The sequence below is a fragment of the Octopus bimaculoides genome, chromosome 5, assembly GCF_001194135.2.
Source record: "Octopus bimaculoides isolate UCB-OBI-ISO-001 chromosome 5, ASM119413v2, whole genome shotgun sequence".
Classification (NCBI taxonomy): domain Eukaryota; kingdom Metazoa; phylum Mollusca; class Cephalopoda; order Octopoda; family Octopodidae; genus Octopus; species Octopus bimaculoides.
Window position 1 is genome coordinate 97325126 of NC_068985.1, and position 1899 is coordinate 97327024.

The following is a 1899-nucleotide window of genomic DNA, read 5'->3' on the forward strand; positions in this document are numbered from 1 at the left end:
AGGCTTTGGTCGGCTCAAGACTACAGTAGAAGACACTTGCCCAAGGTGCCACGCAGTGGGACAGAATCCGGAACCATGTGATTGGGAAGCAAGCTTCTTACCACACAGCCAGTCCTGTGCCTATAGATAGATAGATAAATAGATAGATAGATAGATAGATAGATAGATAGATAGATAGATAGATAGATAGATAGATAGATAGATAGCTAGATAGATAGATAGATAGATAGATAGATAGATAGATAGATAGATAGATAGATAGATAGATAGATAACTTTCTTTATTGGCCATACAGGGCTGAACACAGAGAGGACAAATACAAATGTAGAGATTTTCTTTTCGAAAATGAAAAAGAAAAAGGGAAAAAATGAGAAAAAAAAGTAAAATTCCGATCAAAAGGGATCGGGAAAAGAAAGGCGATCAAAAGGGATCGTATATCACAGAAGAATTTTTAAAAAGTAAAAAGCAAGATTATGTTTATCCGTGGAAAGAAAACCCTACGGAAAAGACCACGGTTGCCTCAGGCAGGGAGGGAATAAACACATGAGAGCAAAGTGCTCTCTCTCTCTTTCTTTTTTCGATTTACAGGATCATGCTCAAAGTGGTTTCGTCCCTCGCACGCACCATGTTTGCTACATTCACCCACCTTTTTTTGAAACTTTCACGAGATTAAACCTGCCTCTCTATTCTCATCTTCCTTTTCAAGTGGTACTTGAAAAAGTTGATGAGCGATTAGCCAGAGAGGTAAGTGTTTGTCTCAATAACTTATATTAACTAATATCACTTGAATAATCACTTCTGTTATATGCCCATCCGGAACTAACTTAACTGCTGTTTCTGAGCTGAACAAAGGGAAAAAAACGAAATAATATACGTCTTTTTCCGTCCCTCAACTTTCATAGCAATTCGCAGTTTAAGCTTTACTGCCACATTTCGGCAGCTTTATAGATATTCCGATCAACCATGGACTACACAGATGCAAAATGTGTTGAAGGCATATATTTTAACGAAAGAAATCCCGACTTAACACCTCAAGATGTTGAAATGGAGTCGGTTGAAGAAAGTAGCAAATCTGTAAGTACGAGATATAACATGGATCGTAATAAAAAGAATCTGGCTTTAATAATCAACAATGAAACCTTCGACGAATCGACTAGAATGTCTCAACGACAAGGATCCGATAGAGATGCATCAGCAATTAAACAGGCATTGGAATCATTGCATTTTAATGTGATTAACCGGAAGAATTTATCAGTGAAAAGCATGAAACAAATCTTTACGGATATATCCACGATGGACCATGGGAATCATAACTGCTTCGTTTGTGTTATATTGACTCACGGTGAAGACGATAACCTGATATATGGCACGGATAAAGAAGTAAGACTAGATACTTTAGTGGAGATGTTGCTTCCTAATAAATGCCCAGGTTTAATAGGTAAGCCAACACTATTCTTCATACAAGCCTGTCGGGGAACAAAACTGGACAGCGGTGCAGTTATGTACGATGTTACTGATGGTCAAGTAGAACATCGAAATATCAAATCTCACAAAGTACCAGTTTGGGCAAACGTTCTTCTGGCTTATTCTACTGTCCCTGGATTTTACTCCTAGACAGATTTTACTAATGGATCGTGATTTATTCAGTCGTTAGCCCACATTTTGGAAAAAGACGGAGATCGACTTGAACTGCAACAATTAATGCTTTCGGTAAATCGTAGAGTTGCCTATGAATATGAGTCTATAAACGATGATCCCCGGTTGAATAAAAAGAAACAGCTTCCTTCCATAGTAATCATGTTAACAAAAGAACTATACTTTTACAAATAAAATATTCGTTTAACATACGTTCTCCCACTCTCTCCTCAATTATATATGTGTATATATATATATATATAT

The 1899-nt window shown here is 37.0% G+C and overlaps 1 protein-coding gene across 1 annotated transcript; it reads left to right on the forward strand.

Moving 5' to 3' along the window:
- Positions 1-963: 963 nt before the first annotated feature.
- On the forward strand, positions 964-1614 carry LOC106871711 (caspase-3-like). Its single transcript, XM_052968083.1, has one exon. It carries the CDS (start codon positions 964-966, stop codon positions 1612-1614), a length of 651 nt encoding a protein of 216 aa, XP_052824043.1.
- Positions 1615-1899: the final 285 nt, after the last annotated feature.